General features: G+C 33.1%; 1 protein-coding gene across 2 annotated transcripts; it reads left to right on the top strand.

The window, feature by feature from the left end:
* The first annotated feature begins 316 nt into the window (after nt 1–316).
* LOC123705369 lies at nt 317–19,997 on the top strand. 2 transcript variants are annotated; one of them, XM_045654115.1, is made up of 6 exons: nt 317–351; nt 16,883–16,994; nt 17,149–17,314; nt 17,618–17,669; nt 19,299–19,459; nt 19,671–19,997. In XM_045654115.1, the coding sequence occupies exons 1-6, from the start codon at nt 334–336 to the stop codon at nt 19,960–19,962; spliced, it is 801 nt and encodes a 266-aa protein (XP_045510071.1). In that variant the 5' UTR covers nt 317–333; the 3' UTR covers nt 19,963–19,997. The 2 variants fall into 2 exon arrangements, with proteins under 2 accessions (XP_045510071.1, XP_045510070.1); XM_045654114.1 differs by lacking the exon at nt 317–351 and having other exon boundaries at nt 16,687–16,994.
* Nucleotides 19,998–21,864: the final 1,867 nt, after the last annotated feature.

Below are 21,864 nucleotides of genomic sequence, written 5' to 3'. Positions count from 1 at the left end.
TGCTATGCACATGGCAAGAGAACGTGTCGGCCAAAGAGTTTAATGTATGTGTCGGCTGTCGCCACTCGCCATATCACAGAACCGCCATATTGTGTCACGTTTTTATCATTGGTGAATTTATTTGTCTGAAAAATAATATAGCGTGCTGCTGAAGTAAAATATTCATTTAAATACAAAGGCTATCAACTATGAATTCTAGTAACAGAGAAAAACGTCCACGAGAATCCTGTAATACACCTAAAGTAAGTATTCAATGAATTCCCGCTCTTGGCGATATGTTAACTCATAGGCCAAACGCGTAGTTCGTTATTTATTGGTTATTTATGATCCTAAATGATATGCATGGCGATTGTTAGTATTTTTGTGTCTAATGCATGATCTTATATTAATATTAATTATGAATCTGTCTTACATGTGACCTTAGATATTTCACATGTAAATTTTCTAACGTTAAAGTTCATGTATTGAAATGGAGGTATAATAAATTTTGTTTATTCTTTCGTGATGAATCAGTTTAATATACCTAGTTAAACATTATGCTGATTAGATTGCTTGACCTAAAATAAGAAATTAAAGAAAAATATTTACGTAATGATAACTTTTTTTCGAACCAACTAGAATACAGTATGTTAATAATTTTATGCGTAGATTCCTGACTCCTTTGCAATCTGTGTAATCTTTCTTTAATCATTTTGCTTCTGTTCAAGTCATAAAGCCCACTTTTACTCAGGAGGTCTAGGAGGGCTAGCCATAAGGCAAATGTAAGATTTTTTAAAAGGTTTTATTCATATTACTAGCTGCTCCGCGCTGTTTCACTCGCATTTCTCTGCTCCTGTTGGTCTTAGTACCTATAGCCTTCCTTGATAAATGGGCTATCTAACACCAAAAGAATTTTTCAAATAGGACCAGTAGTTCCCTACATTAGCGCGTTCAAACAAACAACCAAACTCTTCAGTATAGATTCACCTTTATGATTGTATGTAACTGCCATGATTGTATCTAGTACACAACTCATAAAGAACCCAATCCTTTATTAATAAAATTTATTCAAAATTTACACACACATCCAATAAATGTAAATGTGTAAATTTTGAATCAATTTTATTAATAAAGGATTGGTGACAATAGATATAATAATTGCATGAGTTTAAGTTTATTGTTTAAGTTTTTTTTTTGTTTTTTATTTTTGAAACTATAATAATTATTCACTTTTAGCCAACAGATAATCCACCAGTGCCAGTACTATCTAATGATATGGAACTATCAGGTATATAAACAAACATTACATTTATTCACACACATACCTAGTAAAATCAAAATTTGAGTACTTTATTTTTTTCTTTAATGTACAAAACTAATGGCAGAGTGTTATACTAGTTTTCTACTTAAGAAACTATATACTATAACCATCCTCAACAACTATTTTATCCATATACATAGAACAGACTAGGACAGCAACTTTGTTTTTTATTATGTAGACATAAATTCACATCTACAAAAAATATAGAATACACTAATTATTAATAATTCCTCTAGGTACTGTTGAAATGTCGCAACTCCCTGGTGTCCGTTTATGTTGTCCTTGCAACAAGTATCCATGTGACAACTTGACCGAATCTGAATTGCTAACTTGTCAGTAAGTACAAGATTCATTGAATTATTCCAAATAGCAGCAATATAAGTAAAAGCTTTATATATTATAATAGTACGATTTGAACATTAAACGATTGTGTGATGAACCGATGAAACGAAGTGCTTTAAAATAGCAAGTACTTAAAAATTCATTAAAATGTAATCTAAACTGTACCTGCATTGAATTTTATCCTCTAACTTATTGTCACGAATGGTCAGATTCTAGACTTTAATAATTGAGCATTAAGAATATTTAGTGTTCACGTCACTTGAGCAATTTAATTACACGCTTTATATTAGCTTCACCTGTATGTTTGTATGTTTGTAACCGACTTCTTTGGGCGCGATTTTGACCCACTTTAAACGGCCAGATTTCGTTCAAACTTTGTAGATTTATTGAGGACCGATGACAATACACTAATTTGATAAAATTTTCTATTTTTTAGTTCGGTTTTCTATAAAAAGCGTGTTTTTTAGTTTTTTTAAACTATTATTATTTTAATGACTGAGATATTGATTATTGAAGTTTACATATTTTTGCACGGAACGATTGTGGATTCGATGCGCCTGTGACGTCATCACACACAGTCTTTATAGTAGCGCTGAGGCAGATTGCTTTGATTGTATGATTTATTTATTCAATGATATTAAACGTAAAGTAAAATTAAAATTTGTATTTTTGCTAGTTTAATGTAAACTTGTTTTGAACCTAACAATACATTTTTTTTGTCTAATCAAAAGTTTTAATTCACGTTTTTTTCATCAAATTCATCTTATAAGGAAGACTTTCATCTGAATAACTTTTTCACAATATTTAAAACCCTTTCCAGCACACCACGTCACGAAAATAGAGGACCAGTTAAAAATATTGATGTCCAACTTCTTCCACACTACCGAGGATAACATAGTCGATCTACTATTAGCCGAATGTTTTTCGCTTCCCAAGAAAGTGTAAGTACCAGATCTCAGTGCTGGTGCTCTAAATCCCACGGAATAGATTTCCTTACAAAATGCCTCGAATAAAGATCGATAAAGTGGGGCTCCGTCGACGCGCAAAAAAAAATCAACCTAGCCTGAACTGATTTATCCTATTGGTTTTAGGATGAACTAGTTTGGCCTAGGCTATACCAGTTCATCCGATCGTGTATAGGATGAACTAGTTTAGCCTAGACAAAACTAGTTTGTCCTGAAATCGGGTTTGGCCGGTAACATATATATTTTGATTTTCTAATAATTTTCTTGCAAAATTTTTTTACTACATAATTTTGTTTTGTGTAGAAGCACTCATTTAAGTTTTTTGATAAATAAAACATTATTTTGTTTTGTGTAGAAGCACTAATTTAAGTTTTTTGGTAAATAAAACATTATTTTGTTTTGTTTAGAAGCACTCATTTAAGTTTTTTGATAAATAAAACATTATTTTGTTTTGTGTAGAAGCACTAATTTAAGTTTTTTGGTAAATAAAACATTATTTTGTTTTGTTTAGAAGCACTCATTTAAGTTTTTTGATAAATAAAACATTATTTTGTTTTGTGTAGAAGCACTCATTTAAGTTTTTAGATAAAGGTACAAGTCCGCAACGGGCCGCAGACCGCAAACTGCAACAGCAAACTGCAAGCGACAACACTTGTTTCTATGAACATCTATGAAATTGATTCTAAGCGCGGCAACACTGCTGCCTGCAGACGCAACGCGCAGCGATTCATAGATGTTCATATAAACAAGTGCTGTCGCTTGCAGTTTGCTGTTGCAGTTTGCGGTCTGCGGCCCGTCTCGGACTTGTACCTTTAATAAAACATTATTTTGTTTTGTGTAGAACAACTCATTTAAGTTTTTTGATAATTAAAACATTATTTTGTTTTGTGTAGAAGCGCTCAAAGTTTTTTGATAAAGGTACAAGTCCGAGACGGGCCACAGACCGCAAACTGCAACAGCAAACTGCAAGCGACAACACTTGTTTCTATGAACATCTATGAAATTGATTCTAAGTGCGGCAACACTGCTGCCTGCAGACGCAACGCGCAGCGATTCATAGATGTTCATAGAAACAAGTGTTGTCGCTTGCAGTTTGCGGTCTGCGGTCCGTCTCGGACTTGTACCTTAAAGGTACAATATTATAATTGTGAATCGCTGCGCGTTGCGATAGTAGCGTTGCGATAGTTGCGTAGTCGATCTACTATAAGCCGAATGTTTCGCTTCTCAAGAAAGTGTACCAGATCTCATTGCTGGTGCTTTAAATCCCATGGAAAATATTTCCTTACAAAATGCCTCGAATAAAGATCGATATGTGGATAATCGTGTAGAAAATAATGTGAATAATGATATAAATGAATATGAAGATGAGGGAAGTGAAGATGTTGATGTGTCTGATGCTATTCAGACACCGGAAAAAAGACGTGAAAAAAGAAATAAAGGAAATGTGGAGTCTAGATCTCGTAAAGTTGTTACGTCAGATTCTATGGAGTCTCCGGAAAAGACACTTGAGAAAAGAAGAATTAGTTTAAAAAGAAAGATCGGCAGAAGATTTCTTGACTTTTTAATGTCTGATGATAGTATGGAGTCACCCGAAAAATGGTTTGGTAAACGAAAGATTGGAGAACAGGAAAAGATCGACAGGACTAGTAAATCAAACAGGCGAAAAAGATTTTTCTGAAAGCTGTATAAGGGGCATTTCACGCGAAGCGGACACAGATTTCAGGATTTCCGTTATATTTTAGTATGTTACACTTGTATATATCCTCGGTATGTATACGAAAAATTTTTGCATTTAGAAGCTTAGTTTTCAAAATACAGGTCTTTGAAGATGTCAGTAAGCGCGAGCTATGGGGGACTATGAATGTAATTATCAGTTAAAGAAAAGTAATTTTTAAACAAATTGATGATTGAATAATAAAACCCATTAAATAAACTTTTTATCATCATATTTCGAATTTATATTTAAAATCCTTAGGAAAATAATAAAATTAACTGCGTTAAAAACAACCGACTTCAAAAACGGAAAAGTAAAAAATAAAAAAGATTTGATATTATAAATTACTACATATTATTTAGATGTGCTATTTATTAAATAGGTTTGATGTCGGTGCACGGGCTTAATACTAAGTGCTTAGTGTTTGGCACCGACTTCAAACCTATTTAATAAATAGCACATCTAAATAATATTATGTAGTAATTAATAATATCAAATCTTTTTTATTTTTTACTTTTCCGTTTTTGAAGTCGGTTGTTTTTAACGCAGTTAATTTTATTTAATACTTTTTAGTGTAATTTTCAACACGAATCAAACGAGCCCAAACTCGATAAAGTTGAGTCAATATATTACTGAGTTCCTATGGCCACCTTCCGATTCCATCATCAAATCAGCTCTATGTCATGATAATATTTCATCGCTATCCAATTTACATACGTATACAAAATTTCAGCTCAATCGGTTACCGGGAAGTGAATCAAAGTTACTTGCTACATTCCAATTAAGTCATCGAGTACAGACAAAAATGCTCATAAAATAAAAACTACTGGGCCTAGCCGAATAAAATTTTTATGGGACCAATTCGACACCATCCCGCATCGAACAAAAAAAGAATCACGTAAATCGGTTCAGAAACCTCGGAGTAATCGGTGTACATACATAAAAAAAAAAAAAATATATACCGGCCGAATTGATAACCTCCTCCTTTTTTTTGAAGTCGGTTAAAAAAATATTTATCTTTGTCATTTTTTACAAACTTTGCGTATTTTTAAATTATTTTAAATCATTAAATAAATGGCTTATATTATGTTTAAAACTTCATGCAAACTTCTAGAGTGGTCATCGCAGTAGTTTAGAAGCTACATGTACAATTATAATGGCGAAGCGCAGCAATATCCCCATATTAGCGCCTAGTTGATTAACGCACCGTACTGCAGTATTTATCTCATTATAGTTAATTAATAACACCGTTTCAGATTTTAATAAGGTTAAAAAATATTACTTTAGTTTTCTTATAAAAAATTATTCATTAAAGTAATATGACATTTTTACGACTTAGAATACGTATATCTCGTAAATTATTTATTTAAGCATAAAACTTATTCATAAACCTCCAATCAATTTTTAAAGACCTATCTGTTGACACCTAATTTAATTCAAATTTCTCGAATTTATTTTTTGTCCCCGTTTGTATGAATATTGAAGTGCGTCGCGCTAGGCGTTAGTATGGGGATTGGGGATATTGCCGCGCTTCGCCATTATAACATGTAGATTCTAAAGTACTGCGATGACCACTCTAGAACTGTGCATGAAGTTTAAACATAATATAAGCCATTTATTTAATGATCTAAAAAAGTTTAAAAATACGCAAAGTTTGTAAAAAATGACAAAGAATATTTTTTTTATTTTTTTAAGGAATTTAAATATAAATTCGAAATTAGAAATATGGTGATAAAAAGTTTATTTAATGGGGTATATTATTCAATCATCAATTTGTTTAAAAATTACTTTTCTTTAACTGATAATTACATTCAAAGTCCCCCATAGCTCGCGCTTACTGACATCTTCAAAGACCTGTATTTTGAAAACTAAGCTTCTAAATGCAAAAATTTTTCGTATACATACCGAGGATATATACAAGTGTAACATACTAAAATATAACCGAAATCTGAAACCTGACCCTGATTTCTGTGTCCGCTTCGCGTGAAATGCCCCATATATTTTGATTTTCTAATAATTTCCTTGCAAAATTTTTTTACTACGTCTGATGCTGATGCTGTTGAGTCACCGGAAAAAAGGGTTGAAAAACGAAAGATTGGAGAACAGGAAAAGATCGACAGGACTGGCGTTAAAATCAAGAATGCTAAAATTGTACTAAAAAGATTGTTCTGAAAGCTGTATAGTGTATATATGTTACCGGCCAAACCCGATTTCAGGACAAACTAGTTTTGCCTAGGCTAAACTAGTTCATCCTATACACGATCGGATGGACTGGTATAGCCTAGGCCAAACTAGTTCTTCCTAAGACCAATAGGATAAATCAGTTCAGGCTAGGCCATACTAGTTTATCCTAAAATAAATACTCGGTTCAGGTTAGGTTAGCCGTAAAAAACTACACAGAAATAGGAGCCCCGCTGATTATTTTGATTTTTTTACTACTTATATTTTGTTTTGTGTAGAAGCACTCATTTAAGTTTTTTGATAAATAAAACATTATTTTGTTTTGTGTAGAAGCACTCATTTAAGTTTTTTGATAAATTAAACATTATTTTGTTTTGTGTAGAAGCACTTATTTAAGTTTTTTGATAAATTAAACATTATTTTGTTTTGTGTAGAAGCACTCATTTAAGTTTTTTGATAAATTAAACATTATTTTGTTTTGTGTAGAAGCACTCATTTAAGTTTTTTGATAAATTAAACATTATTTTGTTTTGTGTAGAAGCACTCATTTAAGTTTTTAGATAAAGGTACAAGTCCGAAACGGGCCGCAGACCGCAAACTGCAAGCGACAACACTTGTTTCTATGAACATCTATGAAATTGATTCTAAGCGAGGCAACACTGCTGCCTGCAGACGCAACGCGCAGCGATTCATATGCCTCCTCCACACTACTCGCGAAGTTGAACGAGGTTAGACGAATAGAATAATGTAGAGAGGCACTTCGGCTTACTTCGTTCAACTTTACCTCGCCTCGGCCGACTTCCGTTTGTTGTCGGTTTTTGCGCCCGAGTCAAAGGGCACGAAGTTACCTGAAGTTCGTTCTGAATATGAACGTATGCGTTCCTCGCGAAGTTGAACGAGTGTGTAGTGTAGCACCGCGGACTTCAGTCAACTTCGGCCGAGTACTTCGCCGAGGAACTTCGCGAGTAGTGTGGAGGAGGCAATAGAATATGTTCAGAAACAAGTGCTGTCGCTTGCAGTTTGCGGTCTGCGGCCCGTCTCAGACTTGTACCTTTAGTAAAACATTACTTTGTTTTGTGTAGAAGTACTCATTTACGTTTTTTGATAAATAAAACATTATTTTGTTTTGTGTAGAAGCACTCATTTAAGTTTTTTGATAAATAAAACATTATTTTTTAACAATTATCAAATGATTACTTTCTTCAATACATATCTAGACACGCGGCAGCGTGTCAAGCCGAGTTCAAGCGAAGAGAACTGGCGAGCAGCAGCCGTGTGTATATTTACACGAACCATTTCGAGCCACTTTTCACCCCCTTATAACTCGAAAACTATTTAAGTTATATAAACCAAATTTGGTACATATCAAGAGGACCTCAAGATAAACAAGAACCTTAAATTTCATAAATACAGATTAAACAGTTGCGTAGATATTAATATCCAAAAATCGCAATTTTTAAGACTGACTGACTTATAGACATATACAAAACCTAACCCACTTCCAGATGACCTAGAAAGTTCAAATTTTGTAATCAACTAGGTAATAGTGAGTGTACAAAGGAAAAAATCAGAAAATACTGAATTTATTTGTATTTAATTTTTTTTTCAATGACATAAATTTTGTTTGTATGGAAAAATGGAAAAGTTTAAAAAAAAAGAAAATAGTATATTCACCTTACCTTTAAAAAAGCTATTGTAAGCCCAATTTTTAAAAATGGAGATAAAACCAATCCATCAAATTATAGACCCATTTCTTTAATTTCAACGCTATCTAAAATCCTAGAGAAACTTGTGAAAAAAAGACTAATGAGGTTTTTGGAGGGCAACAATGTTCTCAGTGTCAACCAGTTTGGCTTTAGAGAAAGAACTTCAACTGAAGATGCAGTCTTGTCGCTGAGTTCAAAAATTGTTCAATATCTAGACAATGGGTATAAGTGTTTGGGTGTATTTCTCGATCTGCAAAAGGCGTTCGACACAGTATCCATTCCCATCCTTCTGAAAAAGCTGGAGAATGTAGGCATAAGGGGAATCACGCTTGATTGGTTTTCTGACTACTTATTGGGGAGACGGCAGTCAGTAAAAGTAGAGGGCCATAAAAGTGACTATCTAGATTGCTCATATGGCGTCCCGCAAGGTAGTACTTTGGGACCTATCCTTTTTCTTGTTTATATCAACGAACTATGTGATATCACCTTACCTGGATTAGATCTTCTTATGTTTGCCGATGATACTGTTTTACTAGTTCATGAAAAGTCTTGGAGAACTGTGGCAGAGCTTGCTGAAAAGTGTCTTTCTGTTGTGACCTGTTGGCTCGAAAATAGTCTACTGTCAATAAATACTAGTAAAACTAAATACATGTGCTACAGTATGACATCTAAAGGTGCCCCAAGTCAAGACATGATTATTAAAATACATACCTTTCCATGTAATCGTAGTAATTATGTGGCCCCCTGCAACTGTTCTACACTCTCACGGGTTAATACAATTAAATACCTCGGTGTTGAGATAGATGATAAATTGAATTGGACTTCGCATATTTCAAAACTAACTTCCAGAATACGTCAGCTAATTTATATTTTTAATAATTTACAATCTGTGGCAGAACAAAAATTGGTGATATCTACGTATAAATCTTTGTGCGAATGTATTATAAGATATTGCATTTGTGCTTGGGGTAATGCATCCAAATCCCTCCTAATAGCAGCAGAGCGTGCACAGAGAGCATTACTTAAAGTTTGTCTAAAACTTCCATGTAGTCACCCAACAACCGATGTATATAAAAAAGCCAATGTTCTTAGTATAAGAAAACTGTTCATTTTTGAAATCTTACGTCGCTACCATAAAAATGATGTTCCATACTTACCCAAAAGTAACAAACGTGTCGATCGGTGTCCGTTTCCTATAACAAAATCAAAATTCGCACAGAAACACTACAAAGTAGTTGCACCTCTACTGTACAATAAAGTTAATAAGGAAATTAAAGCTAAACAATTGAATAATCATAAAATAAAAAGATGTATACTTACGTGGCTAGAGAAGTTTGATTACGACGAAATTGAAACCGTGCTAAGGGATCTATAATTTAAAGCGTGCTATAAGAAAGGATAAAAAAAAAAATTATAAATATATAGATATACTACACATTTTTTTTTCTTTTTCACATATCCACACATAAAAGCAAAACTTACATGAAAACACACACACACACACACGCTCACACACACACACACACACACACACGCTCACACATATACACACACAAGCATTTAAGCGCTTTCCACTTACCTTTATTTGTTATTTTTAAAATTTTCTTTTGTATAACGTAGGTATCTATACTGTTTCGAAATTAATGGGAGAAGCCACTGGCTCCTGAGACACAGTATTTAACTAATTCAGGAGCCTATGGATTCATATATAAGCTGTACCTATTTTTTTATGACAATAAAGTTATTTATTTATTTATTTATTTATTTATTTACTAGTCTTAAAAAATAGATCAAAACTAATCAGTGGCCGAAAAAAATTTTGAAATCCATCAATAAATGACTGAGATATAGATTATTGAAGTTTACATGTTTTTTCTGTGTTCCCCGACGAGTACAATATGGGGGTCTTCAAGCGTAGAGTGAACAGGTACCTTCTAGGGAAGCGCGTTCCATCTTAGACCACATCTCAGCTTAACATCAGGCGAGATTGTGGTCAAGCGCTTCCCTATTACCAATAAAAAATAAAAAAAAAAAAAAAAAAAAAACATATTTTAGGACGAAACATCTGTAGATTCGAAGCGCCTCTGACATCACACTCACTCGCGCTAGTATCGCTAGGGCGGATTACTTCGATTGCATGATTTCTTTATTCAAAACTGTTATTAAACGTATAATAAAAGAAAATTGTAATAAAAATATTGCCTTTATTGCTCATACAGTTAAAAATAATATATAATTTTACATATTCACATTTATTTATTCTTTATTTATGAGTGTTTAGTTTAGTTTTAATTTCAGTGTAAATAAATAAATAAAATCTTTATTTTGCTTTAAACATGGTATTCAATGGTGATACAATTATATTAATAAAGCACAAACATGTTTAGCCAATACAAGCATGCAAAAATAATTACCATAAATGGTGTAATGGAAGAAGGCTTCGTCGAAGGTCGAAATGATTTAATTTGCGTAATATTAATATGAGTGAAACATCTTTAGGCGCGTTTAGAGTAAAATTTCAAGATCGCGTCATGGCAATACCGTAACGTCATGGAGTAAGGCGACGATTCTTCTACAACGATCTTTGCATCTTGGTAATAGTGTGTACGTACAAATTCACGCTGGATGTTTAGAAAATCATGTAATCTTTTAAACAGAAAACGAGTTTAAAAAATTGCAGATAATGACGGGGCAATGTGCGCTGACATTCATAACATACAAGAAAATATAGAAAATAATACTAAACAAACCATACAGAGAAACCACAAGAAAAAAAAATCGTATATAAAAAGTATTATATTTATAAAGTAAATCAAATTTGCAGAGTAATTTTCTGTACAAAAAGTAATGATATCCCACCAAAAACATAAATGTAAAAATTGGAGCCGAGTTCAATCGTTGACTTAATTTGCCAAAAAAAGAAATGAGATCTAAATGTGTGCCAAGTTCTGCAGACAGTCCAGAAATTTATTTACAAAAATGTATTAAGTTCTTAGGTTGACTGAAAACTTAATTGTTTTCTTTTCCCTTAGAGAACAATGTTTATTCCAAAATATAACTTTTTTAATTTGAATAATATAATTATTTTCACAAAGCAAACAACTAATGACCTATTGAACCCCATAATTTGATGAGGCTAGTTTTACATACTGTTTATATTTTGTGAGGTTCTAAAAACTAGCCTCATCAAATTATGGGGTTCAATAGGTCATTAGTTGTTTGCTTTGTGAAAATAATTATATTATTCAAATTAAAAAAGTTATATTTTGGAATAAACATTGTTCTCTAAGGGAAAATAAAACAATTAAGTTTTCAGTCAACCTAAGAACTTAATACATTTTTGTAAATAAATTTCTGGACTGTCTGCAGAACTTGGCACACATTTAGATCTCATTTCTTTTTTTGGCAAATTAAGTCAACGATTGAACTCGGCTCCAATTTTTACATTTATGTTTTTGGTGGGATATAGTTTTAGATAGGGAGGCGAAGAGGGGAATTTTCTGCAATACTCGAGCGTGGCAGTTTAAGATATGAGAGATACCTTAGACCTAATAGAACAACCTTGTTAACTATTTAGCTCTTTAAGTAGTGACGCGCGCCCAGGATAGACGATCAGATTAGTAAAAAAAAAAATCGATAGTCTGAAATACTCGAGCGCGTCAGATTAAGATATTGGGGGTTGATTTTAGTGTTTTAAGACTAAATTTAACTAATCTGACGATAAGTCCTTGACGCCGCCAAGTTATAGGGTCGCGAACTTGTAAAAAAAAACGTTAATTCGGCATTCTCGAGCGCGATTGTTTTTATTTTTATTTTGAAGAATATAATCTAAAACTTACTAAAAATACAAAATCTGCCGGTTTCCGCGTGACCGGAAGTCTGGAGGAGCCATTTCGTCTTCCGAAAAACGCGTTGCAGTATATAAGTCGCGAACGATACATTTTACAAAAAAAAAGTTTGAATAAATAAAAAAGGTAACTAATTTTATTTTACACAAAAAAGGTCTCTTTACATTTTTGTCCAAAGTTAAAACTTTTTGACTTGAAGCATCATAAAAACTCAAACTCCCGGTTTTTTGAGTATATCTCGAAAACTGAGGGTGTTAAGAAAAATTGATATGAAATAACGATGATTAAAAAAAAGAAACCTTTTTCGGTCAGATTAAGAGAACCCACCAACATTTTTGTCAGATTAAGAAAATATGCTTTCAGGAGACCGAGATAAACCTCCCCTATGAAAATCTGACGCGCTCGAGTATTTCAAAAGGACTTTTTTTTTCTGCATTTTCAAAAATTCATCGTAACTTATCGTCACGCCGAAATCGTCAGTTTTTTTAAGGGGAGCTTCCTTGGGGCCTACTTCCGAACCCCTTCCGAAAATCTGACGCGCTCGAGTAAATTTTTTTTTGTGCTTTTTTGACGAATTAATATGCCTAGCCCCACCACGCAAACCGGCAGATTAGTATACCGTTGTGTGTGTTTTTACATTTTTGAAAATCCGTACATGCCAAACCCACCGCTAATATGGTTTTTACCATAGAAGCTTTTCTTTTCGAAATTATTTTATCTATCGATTTTGATAAGTTTCGACGGCGCCGTTTAATTACGCCATTTAGCTACCTCGCCTCCCTATCTATTTCTTTTATAATCAATATTCTTTGAAATAAAGTAATTTGATCTTAAAAATCAGTCAATAAATTAACAAATCTAAGTACATGGCTATAATCTGTACTTTTAATGTAATGGACCCTCTTCACAATCGGGAGCGTTGGCCTAACAATTAATGATCGTCGATGTTTGCCGCCATTACGGCGATTATGAATACGCGGGCGAAGCCGCTGGCGGAAAGCTAGTCTGCAAATCCTACTATACAGGGGTGGTGTTGGTATACTAAGCGCGAAGGAACTTGTAGTTTTGCATATGTTACCGGAAATGTATGAAATCAAGGAATTGTATACAAATCCTAGGAAATGTATGTAATTCCTAAAATCGCACGGAAATGTGTGAAATAAATTATTTTATACACATTGCCTAGGAAATCTATACATTTCCTAAATAGCTATCGGAATAATTGTATATTATAACATTTAACTAAGTAATGCATTCGCATTGGGATGTAAGTACAATCTGATTAGAAAATAATGAGGACAACATATAAATAGCTTTGATTTTAATTCAACAGATATTAATTAATACAATCTTTCTGAAATATTAAAAAAAAATTTATTAGCAACTTCAAATATAACATTACAATATTGCTCTGCCTTCTGAACTAGGTATCGTGAGTCAAATTTTAAAATTCAAATGGACAAATCCGAATTTCTTAGGTTAGAAACTGCATATTTGGGACACTTTATTTTTCAGTAGAGACGGAATTAAACCAAACCCAGATAAAATTAGAGCTGTAACTAAATACCCTATTTCAAAAACTTCTAAAGAAATAAAGCAATTTTTAGGTCTTCTAGGTTATAACAGAAAATTTATCCCTGACTTTGCCCGTGTTACAAAACCGTTAACTAGATGTTTGAAAAAAGGTAGTACAATTATTCTAGATTCAGAATACGTCAATTGTTTCGAAAAATGTAAAACACTTCTATTGAATGACCCCTTGAATGACCCCATATTACAATACCCAGATTTTACGAAAGAGTTTATACTTACGACTGATGCATCCAACGTAGCTATTGGTGCCATATTATCCCAAGGCCCAATCGGTTCTGACAAACCTATTTCCTATGCTTCACGTACTTTAAATGATAGTGAAATGAATTACAGTACCATTGAAAAAGAGTTATTGGCAATAGGCATGACGACAGTATCCATAAATGATCGTATTAGTGTTTTTAAGGGAAAATGTATAATAAATAAATTAAATATAGTGACTTAAAAATCTTAAAAACATTAAGATTAATGAGATTATCACAGACATACATTAAGATAATATGTCTGTCTTAATATAATATGTCTGTGGAGATTATCAATAAAATAAAACATTGAAATTCTGCAGTTCGCCATTTTGACTAAAACACGCGTGACGTCACGATTAAGTAAACAACTCACGTCAGTTGTATTTTGTTGTTATGAATATGTTGAGAATACGCATTTTTATTTATTTTCTATTGTTTCACGTATGCTTTATCGACTCAGAACAGAAATATAATTGCGAATTCACGAATACGTGGTTTCGGGGTTTTTATGTGGATTCACACTGCAATACTGCACACTACTTATAAACTTTGAAATTCGTTTCTATAACACATATTAAATAAATATTTCTTTAATTTTCTTCGCAATGCGTACAAATAATTACGTATTTACTAAAGAGTGACGTCACGCCTACGCCATGACAACTGCGAGCTGTTTTGGCACAGTTAATAAATATTTTTTGAAAAATGGCTTTTATCTTCGTTAAATTTAAGTATATTACCGAAATATAGGGTGTTTCTTGTATAGTAAACGTATACACACATAATGGAAGAGGATTTCAAAATCTTTCGTCATGCCTATTGTATGGGCAACAAAATACTTCCGACCGTACTTATTTGGCAGAAAGTTCAAAATTATAACAGACCATAAGCCCTTACAATGGATAATGAATTTTAAGGAACCGAATTTACGGCTGACACGTTGGCGCCTTAAGCTTTCTGAATATGATTATACGATAGTTTATAAGAAAGGTAAATGTAACACGAACGCGGACGCATTGTCGCGCATAGAATTGCATAATGAAAACGTAGAATCTATGATAGTGAATATTTCTGACTCTGAATCGACTGTAACTGCACCTGATGACAGACCATTAGATAGTTGATCATCGACTGTTTCTGCACCTGACGACAGACCTTTAATTAGCCAATCATCGACAGATACTGCCCCCTCCTTAAGAGCTCACGGTACAGACGAAACTCAACATTAATCCAGAAGGCACAAAACATACTAGCCGTGAAAATCCTATTCTTGACATTCCTATAAGTGATGGCCCACTTAACACATTTCGTAAACAGATATTTATAAAAATCACGAATAACTCACCTTCGACGAAACCTTCCTTAAAGAAACCATTTGAAACTTTCCTACGTGTCTCAGTACAAATTAACGAAGACAGCTTACAAGAAAACATTGTAGAGCTGATTAAGAAGTATGTAGATCCTAAAATTCGTACTGCAATTTTGGTCAATCCTGTTAAGTTGAGAGTTATTTAACTGAGAGGTGTTTAGGCAACAGTCAACAGATCAGTCAGTTTTTATAAGTAAGGCTGTGAATCTTAGAGTATATATTATATTACAATAGTATAGAGCGAGTGTATTGCACAAATTGCCTAGTGCGCATCGTAGGCAGATGAGCTATAGATACTATAACTAGCTGGTGCGTTGTGCGCGGGCTGCAAGCAGCCCGCGAGCTCCTTTTGCCCCAGGGTTGGTTTCTTGAAGCAAAAAACAGGTTGAAGCAAAGCGAGCAGTGACTTTTCATAATAAACTGTTCAAGAGTTAACCTAACACGCTCGTCGCTTCGCTCCTCGCTACCTATTTGAATATTTAGGCCGCCCGCTGCCGCAACTCGCTCGCTTCGCTCGCTTGGCTCGTGCGGTAGGTAGTTCAAAAGTTAACCTAACACGCTCGTCGCTTCGCTCCTCGCTACCTATTTGAATATTAGGCCGGCCGCTGACGCGACTCGCTCGCTTCGCTCGCTTGGCTCGTACGGTAAGTAGTTCAAAAGTTAACCTAACACGCTCGTCGCTTCGCTCCTCGCTACCTATTTGAATATTTACGCCGGCCGCTGACGTGACTCGCTCGCTTCGCTCGCTTGGCTCGTGTGGTAGTTCAAAAGTTAACCTTACACGCTCGTCGCTTCGCTCCTCGCTACTTATTTGAATATTTACGCTGGCCGCTGCCGTGACTCGCTCGCTTCGCTCGCTTGGCTCGTGCGGTAGTTCAAAAGTTAATAAATATTTTCTACTCTAAACGAATCTTCAATGGCGGCCAAAGCTGACTTTGACAGATGATAGGATCAGCAAAAAAGAAAATAAAAATAACGTAAATTGATAATTATTTTATTAATTTGTTTGTTGACAAATTTTTTTGTTATTGTATTTGTGTATTTATATGAATTATCATATTTACGTATACAGAATGTAATAAAATCCCCATGATACTTGTAATAAGCCCATAAAACTGAACAACTTTTCCCAAAGAACATATTTTGTCAAATTCCAATAAAACATTATTTACTTTCGCAAATGCATAATTATCATTGTAAATTTATGATAAAAACTATTAAAGGGAAAATCAAATACATTTTAGTGATTTTATTTTTCCCTTTTTTTTGCATACCGCACGGCCGTGTGTGAGCGAGAGGGAATGATAATTGATAAGCGCCGCCATTGAAGATTCGTATTTCGTTTCTAGAACTGACTATTAATTGCCTTACTATGCCTTACTGTTTCATCATTTCATGTCATGCTGTGTGATGTTTTTGTTTAAAGTGTAAACAGCTCATATTCATTCCAGCTTCACCGATTAGCTTTATGTTTTTACGAAGACAAGTATAAATTGGAGAATTTGGTGGAGTATCATGTTTTTGAGTATACCTATAACTCTGACGGAGTGAACTCCATGAACATTCACTCCAAGAACCGGAACAGTATCAAAAACACAATGCGGTTTTCTTTGGAAAATGTTAGGGACAGAACTATCCAGTTACTTAGAGCTTGTGTGGTCATCACGCAGGCATACACAACACAGTTTTCTAACATTAATGATGTTAGCTTCCGCCTTTATTACAATGATAGTAAGTATTTATAACTTCTATTAAGTTCATTTTATGCTTAACATTTTATTTGTATAAAGTATAAAGATATTCTATAATCAAGCTGATATAAATGTGATTATGCGAATATTTTATGTTCTTAAGAAAATAATATTTCACATAATTGTAAACAAAGGTGCACCAGCGGACTACCAAGCACCAGGTTTCGTGAGAATGAGAGAAGAAGACCACCTGAAGCCAACAATTCAAGACAATCTAAGACTTGGTTGGGTGGAAACGCCATACCATAAAATTGTGACTTACTCCTTCTATAAGCAACCTAGTAGGGCTATGAGGCAAATGTAAGATTTTTTTATTGATAATTTGTAAGGCAGTTATAAAGCTATTTTTAACACGCTTTAGCAAGCTAATAAGCTTCACCTGTATGATTCTATGTAACCGTCATGATTGTATTTAGTACACAACTCTTATAGAATCCATTTTGACCTACTTTAAATGGTCAGTTTTGATTCAAATTTTGTAAATTTTGAATCAATTTAATTAATAAAGGATTGGTGACAATAGATATTATAATTGCATGAGTTTAAGTTTATGGTTTGTTTTTTTTATTTTTGAAACTATAATAATTACTTATTCAATTTTAGCCAACAGAGAATCCACCAGAGCAAGTGCTTACTAATGATATGGAACTATCAGGTATATAAACAAATATTACATTTATTCGCACACATAGTAAAATCAAAATTTGAGTAGGTACTTACTTTATTTTTTAATGTACAAAATAAATGGTAGATTGTTATACTAGTTTTCAACTTAACAAATAATATACTAAAACCTTCCGCGACAACATAGTATTATATCCATTGATGATTTTGTTATTGTGTCATCGAGATACGTGAAAGTCCATCAACATAAGTCCCCGTAAAAGATAAGTAATAACTTTATTACTTATATTAAACTATTATTTTTTAGTCATTAATGATAGTAAACTAATGTTTTTAGTGGGTTATTTCATATTTGATACACTTTTAGGTAGTAGGTACGTTAATTTGATGATACGTTAGTTATTTTTTAAATGTGTCTGGCAAGATGTAAGAACCATGAAAACTGTCCGGCTCTTGAACATCTTTTTATACGTCTCCAAGTAACATATATAAAATTTAGCTTTTAAACTATTATGAAGGTTAGGTACAATTGTATACACCTTTACTACCTGTTTCCTGCCAAAGTAACCACAACCCAGACTTGATAATCGCTAGTCGTTCTTATCTGTATCGGAGACATATACAGAGAAACTTTCAACTTTCCTAAAGAAAGGAAAGTCTGGCCGGCGTGGGCTCTTGATCTATATGGTTTTTTAGATATATATATTTTTTTGGTAATACTCATATGAATTATTTTCTTGTAGTTAGCGTTTGTTTTATAATGGAGATGTTTATTCATGTTGAAAATATTATATTCACCATAATTATAGTGTTAAAATATAGATCAAAACTAATCAATAATCGAAATTTTTTTGAAAATCATCAATAAATGACTGAGATATTGATTATTGAAGTTTACATATTTTTGCACGGAACGTCTGTGGATTCGATGCGCCTGTGACGTCATCACACACAGTCTTTATAGTAGCGCTAAGGCAGATTGCTTTGATTGTATGATTTATTTATTCAAAATTGTTATTAAACGTAAAGTAAAATAAAATTTTAATAAAAATATTGCCCCTACAGTTAAAAAGAAATAATATATAATTTTACATATTTACATGTTTATTTATATTATATTTTTATAAGTTTAGTATTAATTAAATTCAGTGCCTATAATAGAAAAAGGCTTCGTCGAAGGTCGAAGTGAAATAATTTGGTTAATATTAATATATTATAGGCCTTTTTATTCAATTTGTCATAGGTTACTTCTGAAATTAAAAGACTTCAACTTTTTTCATTAATTATAATTTGTAACATATTGTAGCTAAGTACGCACTGGTTGTTTAAATCGTCCCACTAATTGGTAATATTTTGGAGTATTTAAATAACCAATACATGGACATAGTAAATATACCAAAATTGCTTTTTGAAACGAAACTTCTTTAGGCGCGTTGACGTTGAGAGTAAAATTTCAAGATCGCGTCATGGCAATACCGTCACGACATGGCGACGATTTGGTATCTTTGCATCTTGCCAAATAAGTTTAACTTCTGACACGTGTGCTCTTTTTTCAAATTTTGCCTTTTTGTCTGGAACGGTTGAACCGATTTTGATAGGAACTTGGTTACATCTACTATCTTCTATCCAACTTTAAATTTCGTATTTATTTATTTGACAGAGTCTATGCATTTTACGTCGAACATTGGAGCTGTGTTGGGAAGTCCAAACCATTGGAGCCCGGGACTTGATGGACAAATTCGTTATATCTGAGTCCAACGCTGCTAATCTCATGCAGTTACTTCATTCCAATAAAATTATCCAACAAAATTCACAATCCAAGTAAGTGAATATATTATTATCATAAAAATGTATAGCGTGAAATTGTAGTTAATATACTTTAATATTGTTTTCTTTGTTTTGAATCTAACAATACATTTTTTTTGTCTTATTAATTATTAAAAGTTTTAATTCACGTTTTTTCATCAAATTCATCTAATAAGGAATGCTTTCATCTTAATAACTTTTTCACAATATGTAAAACTCTTTTCAGTCTAACAACACGTCAGAAAATAGAAAAAGACCAGTTAAAAATATTGATGTCCAACTTCTTCCACACTACCGAGGATAACATAGTCGATCTACTATTAACCGAATTCGCTTCCCAAGAAAGTGTACCAGATCCCATTTCTGGTGCTCTAAATCTCACGGAAAAGATTTCAATCAAGAGAAAAGAGAAACGAGCTCAAAAAAGAAGGATTGAGATTGAAGATAAGGCAATGATCGCCAGGACTGGTGTTAAATTTAAATTGGCTAGAGTTGTACTAAAAAGATTGTTGATATAATGAAAATGTAAATGATGTTGATGAAAGCTGAAACGTGTACCTAGTTAAACTTTGCGGGAGCGATTTGACTTTTTTAAAAAAGAAATAAAATAAAATTAAACTTAAACTTATTTAATTACTTAACTATAACAAGTGGACGATTTGGAGTCACAAATGTTAATGCCAGAATTACATGCAATGATACAAGCGATACCTTATTGCGAAACAAATGTTTTCCATTATGTGGAATGCTTATGTTAAATTGCAAGAACTTTCCGGTGGTCTTGCTGAGGCCAGCGGAAGGCTATTGCTCAACCTAATACAGAGGGTTGGGGTGGATGCGTAACTCCTCCCTCCTTAAGTGCGAAATTATCGGTTTGTTCATTTTTAATAACTATCCGATGATTTCGCAGACACATTACATTTAATACCTTATAACGAAGTAAGTAAAGTAAAAATAGAATTACAAGTACAAAGATTAAAAATAGAGACGTATAGCCTAAAGTAGCACTGAATCTAAAGTTTCTTTCACTGTTAACCATTTCACTATCACTGAACACTGATTGCTTTAATATCGTTGACATATATTTAACTTCGTCCAAGTTGATTCCTCGCATATTGAGTACACGTGTACTGGATAATATTGGAGTTCTATTCGCAGGTAATTGCGGCAAAACTATAATTTTTGTTGGTTCTACAGGATCATTCTCAGTGATTACTTGGTGAGGGCGAATCGTTATATTCTGGATCTCGATGCTACATGGTTCGTCGATGGTCATTATGTATGTGCCCACGACAGGATATTTGCTGACATCACCATTGCAAATTTGAGTCAGGGTATTTCTGTATTTTGAGAAAAGTATCCAACTTATAGATGTGATTCTTTGAATTCTCACATTCTCTATATTGATTAGCTGTTGTTCGCAGTGCATTGGGTTTCCTTCAAATTTAAGCAGTTGTTCTATGCAAGTAGTTTCAGGATAAGGCGTTTGATTTCGTTCATCGCATAGAAATTGTTCTCCAGCAGCGAGCGATCGGCACGGTTTTACGATCGGTAAGTATTTCATCCCCTTTGCCAACAGGTAAGGATATTTAGGAAAAATGGAAAGGGTTTTACTATCGGATGCACGGTACATAGGTAAAGAGTATAATTTGTAATAGTTATAAGTATAATTATCTGTAATTGGAACCTCCATTATGAACGTAATCTGGTTTTGTTTAATATACGATTTAACATTAATAGTTTCTTCTAGTTTTACTAAGTTTGCCTCACTCGCTTTAAACACTAAATTTTCAGTTTGAGATATAAGAATTAAATGTTGCAACAACTCAGTGGAATTAATAATACTTTGATGTAGTATGGATACTTTACTAAATGCTAGAGCAGTCTCTATTTCTCCTAATTTTATAAAAATAGTACGAAAGTTACTTACAAATAAATTTAAAAGACTTACAACATAAGTAGTATAAACCCAATGATTATCCTTAGATGCTAACTCCTTAATCATAGATTCTACAATTTTTAAACGCTTATCTAATATATTAGAATTTTGATTTAAGACTTCAGTAGAATTGATAAAACTATCGAGCATTTTAGATATTAAAGTAATTTTATTTCTAATGATAGTTTGATCGTTTTCAAGTTTAGCGGTAAGTTTATCGTATCTCATTGCATCACTATAGTCTAAATTTCCGGTTATAATTTTAATTAAGGAGCCTAGAGGATTGAGGATTCCTCTCTTGACACGTTTGTGTGGGACTAACTGTTCATATTTCTGAATCGTTATGTCACGAATATATTCAGCGTGATATTTTGCCACTTGAAAATCGTGTAAGTATGAAATATTCTTATTAATTAAACTATCGAATTCACTGTATTTGCTAATAATAAAATTTAAGTCATCATTAATCTTATCTAAATTT

Source organism: Colias croceus, chromosome Z, assembly GCF_905220415.1.
Source record: "Colias croceus chromosome Z, ilColCroc2.1".
In the NCBI taxonomy this organism is placed as follows: domain Eukaryota; kingdom Metazoa; phylum Arthropoda; class Insecta; order Lepidoptera; family Pieridae; genus Colias; species Colias croceus.
This window is presented reverse-complemented; position numbering and strand designations above follow the sequence as displayed.